This window comes from Rhinolophus hipposideros (assembly GCF_964194185.1).
Source record: "Rhinolophus hipposideros genome assembly, chromosome: 5".
NCBI classification, from domain to species: Eukaryota; Metazoa; Chordata; class Mammalia; order Chiroptera; family Rhinolophidae; genus Rhinolophus; species Rhinolophus hipposideros.
The window spans coordinates 18,976,276-18,996,518 of record NC_138051.1 but is presented as its reverse complement, the minus strand read 5'-3'; the positions used below and the strand labels follow the sequence as shown (position 1 = coordinate 18,996,518).

Here is a 20,243-nt window from a genome sequence, read left to right as displayed (position 1 = left end):
TTAACCATTTCCTAACTGCTGAACGTTTAGATTTTAAACCCAGTTTGGGGAGATAAATATTTTTAAACTCAAATATTTTTATGTATCAGAATTTAAAATTGGTCTGGATAAAAGCAGAAATATTGACCAATTCCTATAAAGTTTCAATTCAGAATTTAAGTTCAGAGAAATCAACCTTATTTTTATCAGAACTGGTGTGGTGCTAGAATAACTACTAAATTTACTTTGTACTCAGAACTTGTTCATCTTTCATCCATGTTCAACTTTAGACGTTTTAACTTTTGATTAGCAATTCTGAAGACTATTTTGGTCTAATGGTCAAGATCATCATTCTTTCTCTCAAAGAAAACATGTGCCATTTACAGAAATATCTTTCAGGAAATGTATAAGAAAATAATGATATACAATTTTAAATTATTAGCAAAACAGGAATACTTCTGGGAATTCAATTTTCTGTATATTTTCATTTTTAGTATAACATAGCTTTTAGCATCTAAAATTAAATTAGTTCTGATCATCATAATAAATCAAGAATCTATTAAGATTTTACATAAATTTCATTAAGATGGTCATCTACTATCCCACATAAATAACCTCTGATATACAGAATTGCCCTTTAAGTATGAATATAAAGAACATGAGTGGTTTCTCTCAAATATGGATGTACACTCAAGAAAGTCAAGATACGCTTCAATACATTAATTGCCAACGTTCTTTATTCACACATACATAATACACAATAAAGACCCATACCCACATCTTTCTGTACTTGTAGTTACTCCTAACAACAGACTATACTGGGTATCAAACTTTGTTGTTTTGGGGAGTGTGTGTGTGTGTGTGTGTGTGTGTGTGTCTGTGTGCGCGCGCGCTCGTGCACTCACGCTTGCACCAGATATCCACTAATCATTCATTATACTCTAAGAGAAAAATGTTTACTGTCTCCTTAAGTTTCATTTATTTATTAAGTTGAACTTCTTTTCATGTTTATTGACTATTTATTTTCCTTGGTAAATAACTGCTGATGTCCTTTACCACTTTTTTCCAATTGGGTTGTTTTTGTTCATTGGTGTAAAAGATCTTTGTAAATTAGAGGAGCTGGCCAAGTGGCTATTTATGATACACACACACAGCTTTTCATACATCAGCCTACCATGTGCCAGGCACTATGCTAGCCACTTATCACAAGTATCAAAATTGTTAACTTTTTGTAAGCATCATTTCACATGGTTGATATTCAACGCTATAGATAAAGCATATAGTATTTTGCCGTGTAAAATGTACACTTTTTTGCCCAAATTTGTGAGGGAGAAATATGGATGTGTGTTATACATGGGTAGTACTAATTCTGTATCTATATAAATGTTTTTAATTCTTTTATTTATACTTATGAGTTATAAGTGCAATAAATAAATGCTAAAATTCCTTTATAATACAAAAAACAAGCACCTAAATATAAACAAATAAAAATCTGAATTAAAATATTAAAATAAAAGATTTCTTTTTTCCCCTGAAAGTTTGGGCCAAAAACGTGGGTAAGCAGTATACATGGGAGCTCATTACACATGGCAGAATACAAGGTAATTTAAGCATTCTCTCCTTATCAAGACAAATACATAAATATGCTCATATTAAAAAACAACTTTCTTTCAGATGATTCTCTTATGTTTTCAAGTTTTTACATTTTCATCCACTGTGAAGTTTTATGTCTAGTTGCCTAGTCTTTTACTGGGGTGCTTATGTTTTTCTAATTGATCTGAGCTCCTAATTATATTCACTGAAAGTATCTTTCCTCCAGCACTTGCCCTTGAAATCTATTCATGACATTTTAAACCTATGTAAGTTTATACGGTCAAATCAATCCCATCCTTGGTATTTCTTTTCTATTGCTCCTCCTGAGTACTTCAACATGCATAACATTACAATTTGTTTCATTTCATTTCCTTCTTTTTTGAGTTAGATCTAATTTAATTTTTCCAAATAGTTAACTAAGTGTACCAGTTTTATTTAATACATAATCTACCTTGGTCTCTAAGAGATTTAAAATGCTACTTTTCATATAGCATAAACTTGTTTATTCCCTTTTTTTAAATTTCTCTTTTTTTTGATGTAACATTTACAAATAATGAAATACACCAATCTTAAGCATTCAACAGCTGATTTCTGATAAATGTATAAATATCTCTGATAAATATCTCTCTAACACATTCTATTGCTTTTTTATTTAGATTTAATGTTTCTCCCAATGTGAGATAAATATTTCTCATTTTTAAGAATAATTTTAGTTTTACTTTTTAAATTTTTACTCAGTGTGCGATGTGTTTTCTAAACTTGATTTTTCCCTTTCTTAATGGTTATGAATAAAATATAATCTATCTGCTTAATATTGGTCTGATGTTTGTTTTATATATATATTGTTCTCCTATCCAGAAAGATCTATTTTAGCATTGTTCTTTGCATCTATTTTAATAAGGCAGAACCACACTATTAGAAAATTATAGTTGCCCCACCCCCGTAACTTTGTTTTCCCCAAGTTTTCCATCTATTCTCACCTAATTGATCTTTTTTACAATAAAAAAAGTGGTAGTACATGAACCACCTAGCAACTCTAGAAATTGCAAAAACAGTATTTAATCCAATAAATATAAAGAAAATTACTAAAAATTGGCTGTAGATAAAAAGAGAGCCATTTTCAACCAACTTTGAAGTAATATTTCTGCAATGTTACAACTTTATACTACTACCCATTTCTCTATTTTTTCTTCTAACAAATAATTTCACTGTTCTAATTACCTTAATTTTAATGACTCCATCTTGTGGTTCACAGTGTTGCTTTAGAAAAAGCTTTAGTTTATCACGAGAAAGTAGGTGTTTTCTCCGGCTAATGGGGGAAAAAGAAGGAGAAAGGAAAGTATTAGTATTAAAGAATTCAATCCAAAGTCTATAATCTCTATAAATCCATAACCTCAATTTCAAGCCCAGGAAAAGGATATTTCACTTTCTAACAGTATTTATGTAGAAGTAACAAGAAACTTTATACAGGAGTATTTATGTAGAATGCTGAAAGATCTACTTGATTAGATCTATTATAAAAGTCCATTTAAAATAGTATATGCATTATTGCTTAGAAACCACTTAGAAATCAAACCTCATGAAAAATATACTACAGAGAGTAAACCAAATCTTGTAAAATTAGGTGCTCATTCCTACAAATATCACCATTAAAATTCTTTTAAAAATTAAAGCCAGTAGGCAGATGTCACATAACATAGAGTAAATCAACATTCAAATGGATCTGTCAACAGAGTTGAACATGGTTTTTATCAAATTCTAAAATATTTGTATTTAAATTTCATATGGCAGGCAACAAATTGATGGTATTAAAACTAAAGAGAATTAGAATTCTTAAGATTCTAACAATATACTATTGTTGATTCTCCCTTGCCCCCAAATTCAAAAAGAGCAACCACAACAGTAACAAGCACCACAAACAAAACAAAAACAATAAACAACACACAAGTATTTCTGAAAAGGTTCTAGAAAGTACATGTTCTATATTCAATGTATTCCTTTCAAGAAAAAGTGGTTAAAAGCGTCTATGAATGAATAAATAATATAGGAGTTTTTAAGTCGTGGCCCTCCCAAAAATGTATATTCTTTTCCTAGAATATAAAAAGGAGGACATGAGAGAAAGGATTCTAGTTTACTGCTATGTTCCGGCACCATATAGGAGCTGACAAGAATGTAATTGATCATCTGTTTACTATTGAGCAAAGATATCAGTCCTTGAGAACCGTATTGTCTTATACGGCACTCACTAGCCACATGTGGTTTTTTAATAAAATTAAAAGTTCAGTTCCTCACTATTACTAGCCACATTTCAAGTGATCAATAGCTATAATAGCCATTGGACAGCACACATATAACGTGTCCATCATCGCAGAAAGTTCTACTTGTCAGTGCTATTCTATCATATCAAGTCTTCCTGCCAGGAATAGTGCTACTACGTTTTGATGCTAACAAAGAGCTGCAAGTCATTTAAGCCTTCTATTATCAAGTATAACTTTCTTACCTTATAATTATCTGGCTCACCAATTAGCAAGAAAATGAGTTAATAAGACTGTGACCAAGATTTACCAGAATTATATTTAAAATATAAGTCAAAGAGTAGGTAGAAAAATGAAAAATATTAAATAGGGAATTACATTATATAAAGAACTGAACTAAAGGCAAACTTAAAGGTAAAAAAAACCCACTCAACTATGAATAAGGAGAACACTGGTAGTTTTAACTATGCTATTTATTAGTCCATAAACAGGAACAACTGAAACAATTTGAATAATCCACAAGCATTATCTTGGGAATACTATTTTTTAATATACAATTAAATGTAGAGTGCTTCAGAGATCTTAATGATGGGCCTAAAAAAACCACCAAAGAAAAAACTACACACACCTCCATAGAGTTACAGAAAGTAATATACTCAACTCGGGAGTCACTCAACACTTACATTATTATCAATTTTCTTTGGACACATGAGTATATATGGGGAAACAGGGATAAGAGAGTAAGTAAAGCATTTTACTTACATCAAACGAAATGCCAAGATCGACTCCTATGTGGCAAGTTGATAGTTGGCTGATTAATGTTAACTTACTTTCAGATGACCAAGAGCCTTACTTCAAAGGGCAACAATAGGGATTTTCCTAAAATATGTCTATGTATCCTAAAGACAGTTCTTTTCAATATCAACCACTCACTTCTCTCTTTTGATTAGGTCTCAAAGAGAAATTTTCAAAGATACTCATTTTTTATTATTTAACTTTCTTAAGGAATGAGAAGAGACTGACCAAATGTTTGTGTCTAATGAATAAAATATTACAAATGCGACATATTTGTAAGTACATATTTGTAAGCACCATCAGCTCTGAAAATTGAGTTCTCTCATATATAGGATCCTTCTTAATTTCTTAGATGTGAAGACTATTAGGGGTTAGTTATTGATCTCAACAAAGGGCTCATGGAATCCATTAGGATTTACTTTATCAGTCTATGAGCATATAAGTGTATATTTATTTTAAAAAGGGAAGCAATCACTTGTGACACTACCCATTTGTTCTACATCAAATCGTCTCAATTTAGCATAACTACTTTAAACCAGCATAGAGAAGATACTGAATTTTACCTGATTTGTGTTGCTTTAACAATAGCACACTCATATAATTCTTTCTTAGTGGGTTGCACCTTGTACTTGAATAATAAGGGATCAATTGCATCTCTTTTCTTCCTAAAAAGAGCAGAGCAAAGACAAATAAGTTAATATAATTTTTTTTTGGAAATGTGAGACTTTAAATGGAAATCTAGTTTCTAAGAACATACTGTAATGCGTTTTTATTTTAACTAGGATTTTGTAAGTTACTGATTATTTCCCACCATTCTATAAGCCAAAATAGTACAAAGCACTATTTTATGTTAGGTAGGGACTTAAATTACTTGTCTGATAAATAAATTTTCCTTGGGGGAAGAAATTAACAAAAGATGAATAGGCAGAGTACCCAGTTTAGATTAGATAAATTTATAAACAAATAAATAGCTCTTAGACTTGCTTTTAAACTTTCTTCTTCACAGCTATGTAATCCAAGAGCGAAAGTGGAGATAATGTAGCTTACCCTATTTTAAGAATTGGCAAGGAGTCTACACACTTAATCCCCACCTCCATCCAACTTCTCACTTTTTTCCTTCCCTTTGAGGCATTCATTCATTCATTCTATTATAATGTTCAACATGGTACAAACATAGATGTATCACACAAAAGAACAGATATTGTATGATCCACTTACATGAAACATCTAGAATAGGTAAATTCAGAGACAGAAAGCTGATTACTAGGGAATGAGAGGGGAGGAGGAAATGGGGAATTATTACTTAATGGGCACAGAGTTTCTGTTTGGGGTGATGAAAAAGTTTTCAAAATAGTGGTGATAGTTGTACAATACTGTGAATGTAATTTACATTCAATTAGTGAATTAGTGAATGCTACTAAATTGTACATTTAAAAAGGTTAAAATGGTAAATATTGTTATATGTGTTTTAACACAGACAGACACACACACGCACACACACACACTGCTGGTGATCATTTTGAGCACCTAGCCTTAATTCTAAATATGTGGCCTTAGTATGTCTTGCAGATATAATGAACTATATATTATGCTGGGCAAATTTTCTAACTCTGAACTTTTATTTCTCCTCATTATAAGAATATGACTATGACCATCTACCCTTATAGAGTGGTTCTGAGGAATAAATAAAACAATATATGTGATTGCTGTTATAAAGTTTAACTCATATGGAAAATGCCCAATAAAGAATTGTTCCATTCCCTTCCATTCAACCCACCTACTGAAACATGAGAAAATCCAGATTATGGTTTGTTGACAGGGAGCAACCTAGAAATAAATTTCTTACTCACTTAAGTTAGGGAATTAACAGAAATAACTCAGAGTAATAGTTCAAAGATGACTAAGTTTCACCCTTCATGGTATTTCAGGGTACAGCAGTAGCAATCTATAAACAACTAGGCATTATGACATTGATGTATAATGAAGGCTCAGATTCTTTGAGAAACACAAACAGATTGAAAGTATCTATAAATAATTGCCCAGTTTACTCACTTTTTCTACATCAAGGGTCTATTGCAAGTACCTATATTCAAGGGATAAGGCACAGCCTACATAGGTGGAAATTATGAATAATTATGCCTATAGCCAAATTCAATTATACTTTGTGATGAGCTTGTTACAAGTGGCGCAGGTGGGATTTACCAATGGAAATTTTCCTCTAAATGCTACATATAACAGGCAAAATATTTATCATTACTAATTGGGATTCTAACTAATTTGCTTTGTACCCAAGGTACAAATTAGCCACAAAATATGCAACTAGCTCATATTTAAATCTAAAAGGAAGGGAAAGGACATTAATGCACTGAATAGAGTGCCAGACCTAAGAATCTACACATTCCTCACTTCAAAGCACCTCAGAGCACCTAAAAAATTTAGAATAGATTAAAAGTTACTACAAAGTAACCTGAAATAAGAAATAATTTTAAAATAAAAAAAATTTAGATAAATGTTTACCATATTTAAACATCAATTTAAAAAATATTTTTTATATACAAATCTGTATTTCACCCTTCAAGACTCATCTAATATATAACTAACTCCCTATTTAAGGGTCACGATGTTTGATATAGTCCATAAAACACACACAAATTACTACTGTCAGAGCTGCTAAAGGATATATGTACGTTCATTACTACAATACCCACTAATTTTGTACCCCAAACTCTTCATTCAGTGAGCAGACAAGTGACTTTAATTTCTTTTTCTGCATAATAGTAGCTACTCAAGAAAAACTGAGACGTATCAAAGGACTTATACAGGTCCACGTCATGCTTCATTCACTCGCCCCAATATCATTTTTCTGTCAGGCAGTGTACTAGCTAGATGTCCTCATGCAAAGCCAATGAATGTTTCTAAAGCTCCGGTTCCTCTTGTTAAACAAAAATAACAACACTCTTGCAGAATTGACACACACTATGCATATCAAGCACTTAGCACAGTGCTTGGACATAGTAAATGCTCAAATGCTAGTTACAGATACAATAGTTCAAATCAGGCAAAATGAGAACTTGAATTATAAGGTTCGTAGGGACAGAACTTGATAGTTACTAGTATTTTAGGAGCAAAGGAGTTAAAGGAAGTAAGAGTGGCCTCAGGTTTCTTATTTGAATATTATGGTCCTGTTCACTAAAAATAGGGAAGAAAAAGATATACGACAGGCTAGAGAAAACACTGTTAGTCTGAGATGCTGAAAAGGCAGAGAGGAAACAGAATGGAGCAGTAAAGATTTAGACAATTCAAGTGGAGGACAGGAGGGAGCTGAGCTAAAACATACAAATGGACCTTTAATCAGTTGAGGATTCGGCTGAGATTTTAAATTTACTTGCAGATAGTGCCAATCTACAAGAGCTGACTCTGACTGAATTTCAGGAGGTTAAAGATATTCTCCACCATATGCACCATAAAGTGAATAAGGATAATAATTAAAGTACAGAATGAATATTCCCAAGTAAAAAAAAGTGGAATGTGTAAGTGTAATTGAATGAAGTGAGCTTCAATTGTTCTTAAGCTGCTGATAAGAGTTAACTGGGTAAGTTTCAATTCTGCAAACTCTAACATGTACTGTTGCACCACACTGTCTAGATGAACAGTATTTCATAGTATGACTAGAAAGGAAGAAGGGATTAAAGACAAAATTGTTTCAGTGGGATATTGTTAGCCAATCTGACATACATTTTAAAAATTAATAAAAATCACTTACCCATTTTGAAAAGAACTATTCTGTGTTTCTGAATCATCACTATCACTGATAATAATAGTTTCTCCATCTATACTGCTGACATGTCCATTAGCAAAACCATTTTGATGTGATGGAGGAAGGACTTCCAAAATCCTACACTGTAACCTGAAAGAAAATGATACATGTCAAAATGCAAATCACTTGGTATTTTAAAATCAAACATTTCAGAACAACCTATTTTGAACTGAAGAGTTATTTTCTTTTATAGAAACTATGGTTGATTGATGTAACCAATTTACTAAAAAAGAAAATCTATAACATCCAATTTTAGCAAAGGTTAGCTGCAATTTAAAATAACACAAAACTATTTTAAAAGTCAATTTATCAAGGTTCTTGGCAATTATATTCTTAACTGAAGTTACTATTTAGAAAATCAAATTTTGAAATAATAACTCATTACACAGATCAGGACTTACAGTTTTTCAAAGCCTCTGATATTTTAAATTCTGAGTTTCTCCTAATCATCTCACTGTAATTTCCGATCTCTGGAAAGCTTCCTATTTACTAACTCTATTACCCCTATTTTGGCTTCTTTTACTCTGCTCACTCTCGATTTTATGGGGTACAATTTCAGACTCATTCACCACAATCGAAATATTCCTCAATCCCATTTTACTGTGTCAATTATCAAGTGAAATAATTAAAATGTGGTATATCCATACAATGGAGTATCTTCAGCAAAAAAAACACACAGAAATGAAGTATGAATACATGCTACAGTATGGATAAACCCTGAAAACATTCTAAGTGAAAGAAAGCAAATGTGAAAGGCTGTAATAGTATATGATTCCATTTATATGAAAAACCAGAATAAGCAAATCTATAGAGACAGAAAATAGACGAGTAGTTGTCAGGAACTTGGGGGAATGCGGGGAGAGGGTGAGAGAGGAGAGCAATGGCGGTGGCTGCTAATGGGCAGACTTTCTTTTTGGGGTGTAGAAAATGTTCTAAAATTAGTTTGTAATGATGTACAACTCTATGAAATGCTAAAAACCACTGAACTTCACATTTTAAATGGGTGAATTTTATGGTATGTGAAATATATCCCAAGCTGTTAAAGACAGTATAAGTAAAAGCAGGATAGAGTAGGGAGGAAAAAAAGAGAGAGGGGGGGAGAGAGGGAGGACGGGCATTGCTAAAATTATATCTATGGTACCCCTATAAATCTTAGGCATTCTGAGGGAAGGTTTTATTAAGTAAGACTATTTTAAGCACATATATACCTAGCAGGGAGTAAATCCCTATTCTCTAGAGAAAAAGTGGTTCAAGATTAGACAAATTAGTTCACTGCATCATTCATTTGGTCATCCCAAACCATACAAAAGTTTTAATATATTGTGGACATTCATCAGACTGCCTGTCTATTCACCAGCCCATTCTCCTAAGAACTTCATTCTTCCCACACCCCACCTTCTTTCAAACAGCTACCGGTAGAGCTGTCATATTCCCACAAGACTGACCAGAGTTAGTTGATACTGTGAGTGGGCATCTTTTTGCTGAGCCAGTACATCTTTTTCAAGATTTAAAAATCTGGAATCTAGAAAGTAAAAATCAGCTCCTTTCCTATCATGGAATCTCTAAGATATAAAATATTGGTACTGTTGGCACCCACTTTTCCTGCCACATGGAGCAGGCCAATGTGCAGTGAGAGAAGATAAAGCCTAAAACGGAGAGGAGATGGCAGGGGTACCAGAGGCAATCAATTCTCTTATTGCTGTCTTTCCTCAGACTTAGCTGCACCTTGCCCATCTCAAGTTTAACTGTTTAATCTCCTTTTGATTCAATAAACTGGTAATTTGCCCTTCTGCATATGTTTTTTTTTTTTAAATGAATTTTTGTCACAGCCAAAATTAACAGAATTATACAATTCTAGAAAGACAAAAACGGTATATTTAGAGCTGGTTAATTTTTGGAAGCAGGTGGATGGATATTTATAACATAAGAGCACCTATTTTCATTAGTCTACATTTTAGCATATGCTTATATACTCCTTTCGGAAAACATCTTTAGTTCTCCCTACAATATCTGATATTGCTATCAGGCACAGAGAAAATCAGGATGGTTGATTCCTGCTAGAAACTTTGCACTGAACCCAAATAGAAGGAAGCAACTGTTTCTACAGCACCCCAGCGTTTAAGAATCAACAAAATGTAGACTATGTGGGTGAATTCAAAGCACTCAAAACATCTTATTTTCCACCTTCTCTCATTTCCTCTCACTCTGAGACTTACACAGGTTAAATTAAAAGTATCATATATGGTTCCTTTATAATTTTGTCTTAAAAAAAATTTGAGAAAAAAGAGAGGAGACTCAAATTACTAAAACCAGAAGTGTAAGTAGGGACTTGACTAGTGATTTTACAGAAATAAAAGATTATAAGAAAATACTATGGATAACTGCATGATGACAAACGGGATAACCTAGAGGAAATGGAAAAATTCTTAGAAACACACAAACTACCAAAACTGACCTAAAAAGAAATAGAAAAGCTAGAGAGCTCTATAACTAGCAAGAAGATTGAATCAGTAATCAAAAACCTCCCAACAAAGAAAAGCCCAGGACCAGATAGCTTCACTGGTGAATCCTACCAAATTCTTCTCAAAATTTTCCAAAAAATTTAAGAGAACACTTTTTAACTCTTTCTATAAGGCCAGCATTACCCTGATAATCAGACAAAGACATGGCAGAATGTGTAAAGAGCTCATAACACAACAAAAAACAAATAACACAATTCAAAAATGGGCAAAGAACCTGAACAAATATTTCTCCCCAAAAGATAAAATGGCAACAAACACATTGAAAGATTCTCAGCATCATTATTCAGAGGAAATACAAAGTCAAAACTGCAATGAGATACCACTTCATACCCACTAACATAGCTATTATTTAAAAAAACAAAAAATGGAAAATGTCCAACGTTGGTGAAGATGTAGAGAAATTGTAACACTTGTGTACTGCTGGTGGGAACGTAAAATGGTGCAGCTGCTGTGAAAAACAATATGGCGGTTCCTAAAAAGATTAAACAGAATTATCATTGACCTGGCAATTCCACTTCTAGGATATATACCCAAAAGAATTTAAAAAGGGAACTCAACAGATACTTGTACAACAATGTTCATAATGGCATTATTTACAATAGCCAAAAGGTGAAAATGACTCAAATGTCTATCGACAGATGAATGGATAAACAAATGTGGTATATACACATACCACAGAGTATTACTCAGCCATAAAAGGGATGAAATTTTGATACATGCTACAGCATGGATGAACCTTGAAAGCATTATGCTCAATGAAATAAGTCAAACACAAAAGAACAAATACTGTATGAATCCACTTATATGAAGTATCTAGAATAGACAAATGCATAGACAAAAAGTAGAATAAAGGTTACTGGAGTGAGAGAGAAATGGGGAGTTATTGCTTAATAGGTACAGGGTTTCTGTTTGGGATGATGAAAAAGTTCTGGAAATAGTAGGGATGGTTACACAACACTGAATATACTTAACACCACTGAATTATATCCTTAAAAATAATTAGAACGGTAAATTTTACATTATGTTTATTTTTACCACTATTTTTTTTTTTTAAAGAAACTTCTTTTGTGTCCTAAAAGTAAAGCTTACAAAGGCTCAGTTACCAAACCTATATTGGTAGCAAACGGAAATGGTGTCAAAAGAACTGAAGGTTAACTTTCACTACTGGCTGACAGAACTAAACCAGTTAAAGAGGAACAACTCTACAGGAAACCATATCAAAACTTGTTAGGTAATTATGTAGTCCAATGATAGAAAGGTTCTGTAATTTAGTGACATGAACTGTACAAAAATATGCAAAGAATGAAATGGACCCACTTTTGAAGGGCCTGAGTATCCCATCCAGGGATCAGATTGCTCAGGGTTCCAGGAGGTGATGAAGAAAGCTTTGCAGTGAACCTTTGATAAGGTTCTTCAAGTTAAAAAATGAGATGGTTTTCACTGGCAGAGCCCAGGTGAGTGCCCCTAAGTGGTGATGGTGGTGGTAGTCATGAGGGAAAAACAAAGTAAATGGGTGTATTCTGGGCACAGGTATGGAGAGTGTAGTGCCTAAAATGGTTTGACAGTTGTTTGAAGGGAATAGTTTATAACCCCAGTGAGGCCCACAGAACTACAATAATTTAAGAACTAACATTTAAAACCAACAGAAAATTGACAGAAATGCAATTCCCTGACACAGGAATAACGGAGTAGGAAATCCATACAGCATAGGGACACTGCCTAGAATACAATAAATTATTTATAAATTATACTAGTTACTACCAATGCTACTATTAGCTTTGTACCACACCTAAACAACAGGCCACATTTCTTGCTAATCTAATCAAGGCTACATCTCTTGTTGGTGCTTAAATTTCAGTCAACTCCTCAAGATGTCAAGTCAACACCTAATAGATTTCCAAAGAGACTTAGACGATCTCTTTCAAATCCACTTGCTACAATTTCTTCGTTCTAGGGAGTCCAAAGAAGATTGGAGTATTAAAAAAAGGTTAAAGAATCACAAAATAAACCCAGATAGTGGGTCTCAGAGCACAGAAACTCTCTAAACTAAACTTATGCTCCATTATGAGGACAGAGTGGAGGTTGCTGGTAAGATGGTTCTTAGTAGTATTAGAGTTCCTGAGTGCCAGATAAGTATGGAAATTATACATATTTCTCTCCTCTTATCAATTCTGCAAGTTACACACTTTCCAGAAGAAGAAATTCAGGGTCAGAGAAGTTAAATCATTTGTTCATGGTCACACAACTGGTAATGGTACAGCCAAAATGTTGTTTGACTCTGAAGCCCATATACTTTCTAATTTTCCCATTCTATTACTGGAGTTGAGGGGAAACAGCAACACTATGTTGACCCAAAGGTATTTTAGACCTTTACACCAAGGCAGTCAAGAAGCTCCTGAAGCACTAACAACTTAAAACATTTCAGAGTGAAATCAAGTCTGTGGAACACCAGCAAGCACAGAATGAAGACATGGCAGAAGTTAGCCATAAATCTGTAGCGGAGACAAGGTAAATAAGGAAATAGCCTTTTATGAAAGTATTCTGGAATGGTATATACCTCTCCCCCTAAAAAGATTTTGTTTTAATAGTCATTTATTTTGTTTTAACAGTCATAGTTTATATCCCAAAATAGAAATTCATTAAATAAAAGCAAGTTATAAAACATTCTAGAATTGAAATATATGCAGAATTTTTACAAGGCATTGGGGTAAAGATAAAGAATTAACAGCTAAAGAAAAGACTAGAAACCTGGGGAGACCTACTTGACATAAAAGAAGGCCCCTCTCCCTTTGGGTCTCTAACAATAGAATGTTGAGTCTCTGGCATACTTCATACCTACTCTTCTGTGCTACCTCATTAATCTCTTATTTTCTTGTAATACAGGTGCCAAGAACATTTATTTAAAAATGCTGTGCTTGGATAATTATAGGTAGAAATAGAGTAAACTGGTTTAATTTGAAGTTCAATTTAAACAACTCAAATTAAGGAGGTTATGTGATACCTCATTTTAAGTGGAGGAAACTAGACCAGTTAATAAATCTCCTACTTCAAACAAGACAGTGAATTAAGTTCATTACTTGTGAGGCAGGAAGAGGAGGTCAGAAATAGATGCTTTGTTTGTAACGCCTCACTTTTTAGACAGACTGATCAGAGTGGCTCAAAGAATGTTTCATTTTGAACTGTTCTAAGACTCTTTGTGGATCAGAGAACCAGGTCTTATTATTTCTCCAATTAGCATTTGACCTACTACTGTGTTTCCCTGAAAATAAGACCTAGCCGGACAATCAGCTCTAATGCATCTTTTGGAGCAAAAATTAATATAAGACCCAGTCTTATTTTACTATCATATAAGACCAGGTCTTATAACATAACATAACATAACATATAACATATAACATATAACACATAACATAACATAACATAACATAACAATACTAGGTCTTATACTAATTTTCACTCCAAAAGACACATTAGAGCTGATTGTCTGACTAGGTCTTATTTTTTGGGAAACAGGATATTATAAGCCTAAATATCATAACAAAAGTATTAGATTCTTACTAAAGATTAAATCTATTATTAAAACATATAGTACAAATAAAAATCTTTGGAAATAAAATTCTAGATATAAAATATGGATTAAACTTATATTCTAATAAGTTTCAAACACCTGGATATTATCAGCATGCTGCTAAAACTCTTTAGTATTCAAAATTATCTTAAAGCCACCATAAGTTAGTTTGGTGGAAGTATCAACCAAATTAATTAAAGCTTTACCAAAATACTTTAAAATTCCAACTAGTGTATTCAAATTAATAGGTATGCAAACTGTTTGTGGGCTCAGTTTTATGTTGGCCTAGCATACTGATGCCAACATGTAAGAAGATATGATAACCCAGTGGCTTGCTAAAGCGAATCCTGCTCTGTGGGGTCAGCCCCTGCACTACAGCTCCTCCACTGTAGTCAAGGCCAGTCCTCACAACCAATCTGCCTGAGAGTCAATCCTTCTCACTGATGTGCCAATCAAGGCTCAACTACAACAGGAGGGTACACACAACCTATACAAGGGACACACCTGGAGCACACAGCTCAGGTGACCAACAGGCCCCACAGGATATCTACAACATAAGTCCACTCTATCAAGACTGGGAGACATCGCAGCTCTACCTAATATATACATACAAACACAGGGAGGCAGCCAAAATGGAGAGACAAATAAACATGTCCCAAATCAAAGAACAGAACAAAGCTCCAGAAAAAGAACTAAAAAAAATGGAGACAAGCAATCTAACAGATGCAGAGTTCAAAACACTGTTTATAAGGATGCTCAATGACCTCAGGGAGAACTTCAGCAAAGAGACAGGAAACATAAAAATGGAGATAGAAAACGTAAAATAGAAAACATAAAAAGAACAAGTCAGATGAAGAATACAATAACTGAAATGAAGAATACATTAGAGGGAATCAACAGTGAATTACATGAAGCAGAGGATTGAATCAGTGATTTGGAAGACAAGGTAAAGGAAAACACCCAATCGAAACAGAAAAAGAAAAAAAATAGAATTCAAAAAAATGAGGACAGTTTAGGGGGACAACATCAAATGTACCAACACCCACATCTTAAGGGTACCAGAAGGAGAAGATAGGAAGGAATTGAAAACCTATTTGAAGAAATAATGATGTAAAACTTCCCTAACCTGGAAAAAGAAAGACATACAAGCCCAGAAAACACACAGTCCCAAACAAGATGAACTCAAAGAGGCCCACACCAAGACACATTATAATTAAAATGCCGAAGGTTAAAGATAAAGAAATAATCTTAAAAGCAGCAAGAGAAGGCAGTTAATAACCTACAAGGGAGCTCCCATAAGATTGTCAGCTGATTTTGCAACAGAAACTTTGCAGGCCAGAGGGGATTGGCACAAAATATTCAAAGTGATGAAAAGCTAGGACCTATAACCACGATTACTCTACCCAGTAAACTATCATTTAGAATCAAAGGACAGATAAAGAGTTTCCCAGACAAGAAGAAGCTAAAGGAGCTCCTCACCACCAAACCAGAATTACAAGAAATGTTAAAGGGACTTCCTTAAGAAGAAAAAAGATAAAAATATGAGTAATACAAAGGCCATAACTATGAGCATATCCATCAACAATTACTTTGCATGTATATGCACCAAATGCTCCAATCAAAAGACACAGGGTGGTTAAATGGATAAGAAAACAAGACTCTTACATATGCTGCCTACAAGAGACTCATTTCAGATGGAAAGACATGCACCGACTGAAAGTAAAGGGATTCAAAAAGATACTTCATGAAAAAGGAAGCAAACAATAAAATCAGGGTTAGTGATACTTATACCAGACAAGAGACTTTAAAAGAAAGATTATGGCAAGAGACAAAGAAGGATCCAGCAATTCCACTTCTGGGTATTTACCAGAAGAAACACTAACTTGAAAAGACATATACGTCCATATGTTCACTGAAGCATTATTTACAATAACCAAGATATGGAAGCACACTAAGTGTCCATAAATGGATGAATGAATAAAGAAGAGGTGGTACATACATACATTGGCATATTACTCAGCTATAAAAAATGAAATCTTGCCATCTGCAACAACATGCATGAACCTAGAACGTATTATGCTAAATAAGTCAGAGAAGGACAAATACCATATGATTTCACTTATATGTGAAACGAACAAAACAGAACTCAGAGAACATTCTGATGGTGGCCATATGGGAAAGGTGTTGGAGGTGAGTGAAAACAGGGAAGGAATTAAGAAATACAAATTAGGGGCTGGCTCGGTGGCTCAGGCGGTTAGAGCTCCATGCTCCTAACTCTGAAGGCTGCTGGTTCGATTCCCACATGGGCCAGTGGGTTCTCAACCACAAGGTTGCCAGTTCAATTCGAGTTCCGCAAGGGATGATGGGCTGCACCCCCTGCAACTAGCAATGGCAACTCGACCTGGAGCTGAACTACGCCCTCCACAACTAAGATTGAAAGGACAACAACTTGACTTGGAAAAAAAAAAAGTCCTGGAAGTACACACTGTTCCCCAATAAAGTCCTGTTCCCTTTCCCCAATAAAATCTTAAAAAAAAAAAAAAAAGAAGTACAAATTGGTAGTTACAAAACAGTCATGGGGATGTAAAGTAAAGCATAGGGAATATAGTCAATAATATTCTAGTAACTATGTATGGTGTCAGATAGTATGGTGTCAAATTTATTGGGGTGACCATTTCGTAAGTTATACAAATGTCTAATCACTGTGTTGTACACCTGAAACTCATAATATTGTATGTCAACTATAATTGGAAAAAACAAAATTATTAAGTAAAAAAGAGATGATAACCTTGTGAGGAGGTAAGACCAACATATGAAGATCAGAGACAACAAAACATTAAAAATGAAGGCCATCCATTTAGCAGCAAGTGACCTTTTGTTTTTAACATGATAATATCTGAGAACACTTAAATAGGCTTCTGTGTGAAGGATGGATACAGGAAGAGAAGCAAGCTTCTTGCCTTTCTTCTATCTTGCTCTCATCCTGAACAAAGACAGCAATGGTCACAAACATGGGATGATGGAACAGAAAACAGCAAAAAGCCTAGGTTTCTGACAACTTTGTGGACCTGCATTCCCAGCCCTACACTACAATGCCTGTACTTAATTTTGCATGAGAGAAAAATTTCGATTTTGCTTATGCCACTAAAATTTTTTCTATTATATGCACCCAAGTCAAATCCTAGCTGATAAGAAAAAGCAATAAACAATCTATTAGGTGTACTAGGTACTTTTACTAAACATTGGTTGGTTTATAAACATTTTGTCTATGTTAAACTTATTTTGAGTGAGAATGTCATATTCTTCAATTCAGCCAATAAAAACTGAACAAGATTTTCAAACTTGAAAGTTATATCTGGTCATTGGCGATATAGATTTCAAGTCCTATTTGTTTCAGGAAGCTGAAAATCTGAAGAAGGAAATTAAGTTTAACAACCTATGGTTTGTGGGTGTGGCTATAAGAGAGCAACATGAGGGATCCTGGCAGTGACAGAAATGTTGTGCATCATGATAATGAGTATGTCAGTATTAACATCCTGGGTGTGACATTGTACTGTAACTTTGCTAGATAGCACCATTGGAGGAAATTCTGTATTATTTTACAACTGCATTTGAATCTACAGTTACTCAAAATAGAAAGTTTAATTAAAAATGCTAATGATATTTTTTCTTTCTTTATTTGTCTGGTTCCTTTGTTTTCAGTTTTATATCTCACGTATCAGTGAAATCACATGGTTCCCTACTTTTTCTGTCTGAGTTATTTTGCTTAGCATAATAATCTCAAGGCCCATGTAATTCATAGACATAGACAATAGTTTAGTGGTTACCAGAGGGTAAGGGGGGCAGAGGGGTGGTAGATGAGGGTAAACGGGATCAAATATGTGGTGATGAAAGAACTGACTCTGGGTGATGAACACACAATGTGATATGTAGATGACGAATTACAGAATTGTACACCTGAAACTTAGGTAACGTTGCTAACCATTGTCACCCCAATAAATTTTAAATTAAAATTAAAAAATGCTAATGATAAATATTAGGAAAATATTAATTCCAATTAAAAGCACTCATTTCACATCATAGGAAATCAATAAAAGATGAAAGTCATGTACAATATATGCATTACTAAAAGATACAGTAAATAAAGACACTGTAGTATTAGCAAAAGTAAGATAAAAGGGAGAGAAAAGAGTCCAGAAATATGCCCAAGATTCCATTTATATTTATATTCTGCAAAAGGCAAAATTATAAGGACACAGAAAACAGATCAGTGGTTGCCAGAGGCTAGGGGATGGGGGCAAGGGTTGACTACAAAGGGGTACAAAGGAACTTTTGGGGGTCATAAAAATTCTATGTCATATTGTAGGCGTCAAAAGTCAGAACTATACACTAAAAAGAGTGAATTTTCTCACAAGAAAGTAATGTACTTTAAATAAAGCTTTATTAGTTTAGACTACTTAAGGTAAAGGCTTACTGAAAGTAAGTTATTAATTTAAACTATTCTTTAACTTAAAAGAAAAACATTTATTGCTTTTCTAAAATAATTAATACATATAAGAATGGCAAACTGAAGTGGGTACACTTGTTAGATCTCATTGAAGTATAGACTGGTCCTCTATATTTATCAGAAGAAAAGTCACAAAAAGTTCTGTGTAATGCACAAACTATGTAAAACTATTCTACATTTTGTTTCCATCTTAACTATAAACATTATAAAAATTCATCATAAAATCCCTATTTTTCATGGAAATAAGTTTAATATACTGGTATTTTCTCTTACAACCTAAGTTATTAGTCAAACCAAATAAAATCAGATGATTTCTATACAACAAAAGTACAGTGCATAAAAATAACTACGAATTTACAAAGAAATCATTACATACACAACTAAAATTAAGATGACAAAACTATACTTATTACTCTGCATTCTCAAATTCTTTTAGCTGGAAGCTCAAAGAAAATAACCTAAATATTTTTATTATCCTTAGGGTCAATATAATAATGAAATCAACATGCTGACTCACTGGCTGGAAGCAGATGAATAAAGATGCAAGTATGTCTTTATAAAAGATAACTTAGGTAAAGGTAAACCTCGGCCCATTCTAATGGCCAATCATAGCAAATTATTAATGAAGTGCTAAATTCATTTGGTACTACAGCACCTTTTATTCATTCTATTCGAATGTTAGTGATGTATCACTAGCCAATAAGACTTATCTGTGTCCTTTTGCCATTCCAGTTTTGTTGAGAAATAATTGATATATATCACTGTATAAGTTTAAGGCGTACAGCATGATGGCTTGATTTACATGTTTTAAAATGATTACCACACTAGGCTTAGCTAACATCCATTTATCTCATATAGAAACAATTAAAAAACAGAAAGAAGACAACTATTTTTTCTTGTGATGAGAACTCTGAGGATTTATTCTCTTGACAACTTTCCTTTATACCATATAGCAGTGTTAACCATAGTTACCATGGTGTACATTGTATCCCTAGAATTTATTTATCTTATACCTGAAGTGTATACCTTTGAACCACCTTTCTTCAATTCGCTCTCCCCTTGATGTCTCTTTATGCATTTATCTTATTAAGTACTTTATTAGTCATTTATATGTATTTCACTTATCTTTGCCCTGGAAACTCCATTCCTACTACCAATAGCTTATACAATGCTTGAGAACAGTTAAGTATGAATGCTTTACTCATAT

At 33.6% G+C, this 20,243-nt stretch overlaps 1 protein-coding gene across 1 annotated transcript in view; it reads right to left on the bottom strand.

Moving 5' to 3' along the window:
* Positions 1 to 20,243, bottom strand: part of BAZ1A (bromodomain adjacent to zinc finger domain 1A) — an 80,051-nt gene that overhangs the window by 39,133 nt on the left and 20,675 nt on the right. Inside the window, exons 3-5 of the mRNA XM_081050109.1 lie at positions 8,386 to 8,529; positions 5,186 to 5,287; positions 2,794 to 2,881 (exon numbers count right to left, since the gene is read on the bottom strand). Of these exons, the coding sequence (XP_080906235.1) occupies positions 2,794 to 2,881; positions 5,186 to 5,287; positions 8,386 to 8,529 (334 nt within the window). The remainder of the gene's footprint in view (positions 1 to 2,793; positions 2,882 to 5,185; positions 5,288 to 8,385; positions 8,530 to 20,243) is intronic.